The 2,423-nt window shown below is 37.6% G+C and overlaps 1 protein-coding gene across 3 annotated transcripts in view; it reads left to right on the plus strand.

Annotated features, from left to right (window-relative positions):
• The window catches only part of shprh (SNF2 histone linker PHD RING helicase), a 52,028-nt gene that overhangs the window by 26,094 nt on the left and 23,511 nt on the right, over positions 1-2,423 (plus strand). For all 3 annotated transcript variants that reach the window (XR_001311285.1, XM_014021305.1, XM_014021306.1), the window contains exon 15: positions 627-715. Coding sequence is in view for 2 of the 3 variants with exons in the window: in XM_014021305.1 (XP_013876759.1) it covers positions 627-715 (89 nt within the window). In the remaining variant the exon portion in view is untranslated. The remainder of the gene's footprint in view (positions 1-626; positions 716-2,423) is intronic.

The raw sequence follows: 2,423 nt of genomic DNA on the forward strand, positions 1-2,423 counted from the left end.
CGTATAAGCCGCACCGGACTGTAAGCCACATGGTTCAAAGTTCAGGAAAAAATTTGCGGCTTATAGTCTGAAAAATACGGTAATTTTAAACTTGGCAGTTTGGACTGCAGTTTCCTCTCACAGATCAAAAACATGCATGTTACGTTATTTGGTAACTAAACTGTCACAAGGTGTGAGTGAGAGGGTGAATAGTTGTTTGTCTCATTTGTCTCTATATGTCCATGTGATGGACTGGAGACCTGTCCAGGTCCCACCCCCACCCCCCACCCCTCTTCTCAGTGACTGTTGGAGATAGGCACCAGCCCCTTGTGACTCATAAAGGAGAAGAGGGTAAATGATAATAAACTGTGAGGCTTTTCATTAAAAAATAGCCTTCTTGTCGTCTGTGCAGTGTACTTGAAAGAGCTCTTCCTGCTATGAAAAAGTAGCTAACTTTAATTAAATTAAGTTTTTAATGATTTACTTTTTACTTTTATTTGAGTAGATTTTCACACAGGTAGTTTTACTTGTACTTGAGTAAAGTTTCAGCTGTGTAACTACACTTACTTGAGCACATTATTTTAGGAGATTTTCTGCTTCTGCATGTGATGGACACAAACGTTGACTTTTTTCTCTCCCAACCTCAGATGAGTTTGTAGAAGCTGCAGAGATGTACAGAGAAGTGCTTCGTTCATCAGAGGAACACAAAGACAGACTAAAAACAGATTCATTACAGGTAAATCACATTGTGTATATTCATTTCATGTCATTTAAATACGTAGCAGCTCTTAGATTAAAAAAATAGGAAAAAAGGCCAATTATTCTGTGAATGAGTCACCAGCCACTTCAGGCCAAAGTTTTAAGGTCATCTTATGATAAGAAAAGAGAAAATTACAGGTTTGGTCAGGCCTCTTAAATCATATTAAGCATACTGTGATGTGTTGTATTGATGATGCTCAGCTACTATCATATCAAACTTTAACATATCTGTCAATTTGGCTAAAGGCCCTGTCACACTATAACACAGGGCTATTCAGCTAAATGACTCTGAGGGCCACAGTTACTGCAGGTCAACAGCTGAGGGGCCGAACGTCCAGCAAGTCATTATGTAATCAAACCAAGTATTACAAAGATCTGTTACCTTTGAAATAGTTTGTTTTGCTGCATTTAATCATGAATCCAACAAACAGAACCCTATATAATAAAAGTAGTGATAATAAAACAAAAACAAAAATAACACATTATGCTTCTTATTTTCCACAAATAATATTTTGACATCTCTGACTTGCCAAATACTTAAACCAATTTTATTTTCTTTTTCATAGTTTTATTTTCAACTGCTTGTAGTTTGAACTGTCTTGAGTGTTCATAGAAATGTTTTTACCAGCTTATAGCCAAGATTCTGAAGTTTCTGTAGATACCAAACATGTCTATAGCTGCATTTCCATTGCAAATGTGCGCAAAACTTTCTCGATATTCTGTTAATGTCGAAAAACACAGTTTCGCAACTGCAGTGTTTCAATTAAGTAAGACATGCTATTAAAGTCACGCGTGACTACGTTTGTTCTCGCGATAAGTCATTACAAACATGGTGGCAATGGATGTAAACACATAGCATGTTGCTACCACGACACTAGCGCTTATCATCAGAGGAGACGTCGACGTCTTTTATCGAGGCTTTCCAGCGACCAGTACCTACTTAGGAGCAGCTACATATGCTGTGTTTTTGGGAAATTGTAGTCGGTGAGTTTACTACTTTCTTTTACTACTTCTGTGATTTTACTACTACTTACTTCCTGTTATCATCTTCGTCGTCGTCTTTTTCACCAATAGAAACAGCCGGTTGTTGATCACGTGACTCCCGTGATGCGAAAAAAGTGTTTCTATTGCAGTTTTGTGAAAAACACTAATTTCGATACGGCTGAAATATCACCTCATCCTAGTGCAAAAACATTTTGTCGAAAAACGTTTTTTTTTTAATTGACATGTTTCCATTGAGCAAATTTATTTTCGAAATTCTAATTTGCGCATTTTCGTGGTCAATGGAAACGCAGCTAATGTCTAACTAAAATAACTTAGAGTAATTAAAGTCGAAAACTGTGGGTTTGGGCTTAAGAGATGAATGAATTTTGGTCACTCATGGGCCGGATGTGGCCCGTAAGCCACCACTTGAATAGCCCTGCTTTAATGTTTTAGACAACTTATGCCATTGTATGAACATTTTTAATTTCTAAATTACTAATAAAAGTTAAATATAGGCCTGTCGCGATAGTCAATTAATCTATTAATCGCACGATAACTTTTTTTGAGGTCGGTAAAAAAAAAAGGGGCCGATAAGTTTCATTTTCCTGCTTGTTTGTTTACTTCGTGTCTCTCTGCTCCGCAACACAGGAGCTCCGCTGACCCCTCCCCTCCTGTTTTCTTAGTGTGGGAGGAGTCAACTC

The sequence above is a fragment of the Austrofundulus limnaeus genome, unplaced genomic scaffold (assembly GCF_001266775.1).
Source record: "Austrofundulus limnaeus strain Quisiro unplaced genomic scaffold, Austrofundulus_limnaeus-1.0 Scaffold287, whole genome shotgun sequence".
NCBI lineage: Eukaryota > Metazoa > Chordata > Actinopteri > Cyprinodontiformes > Rivulidae > Austrofundulus > Austrofundulus limnaeus.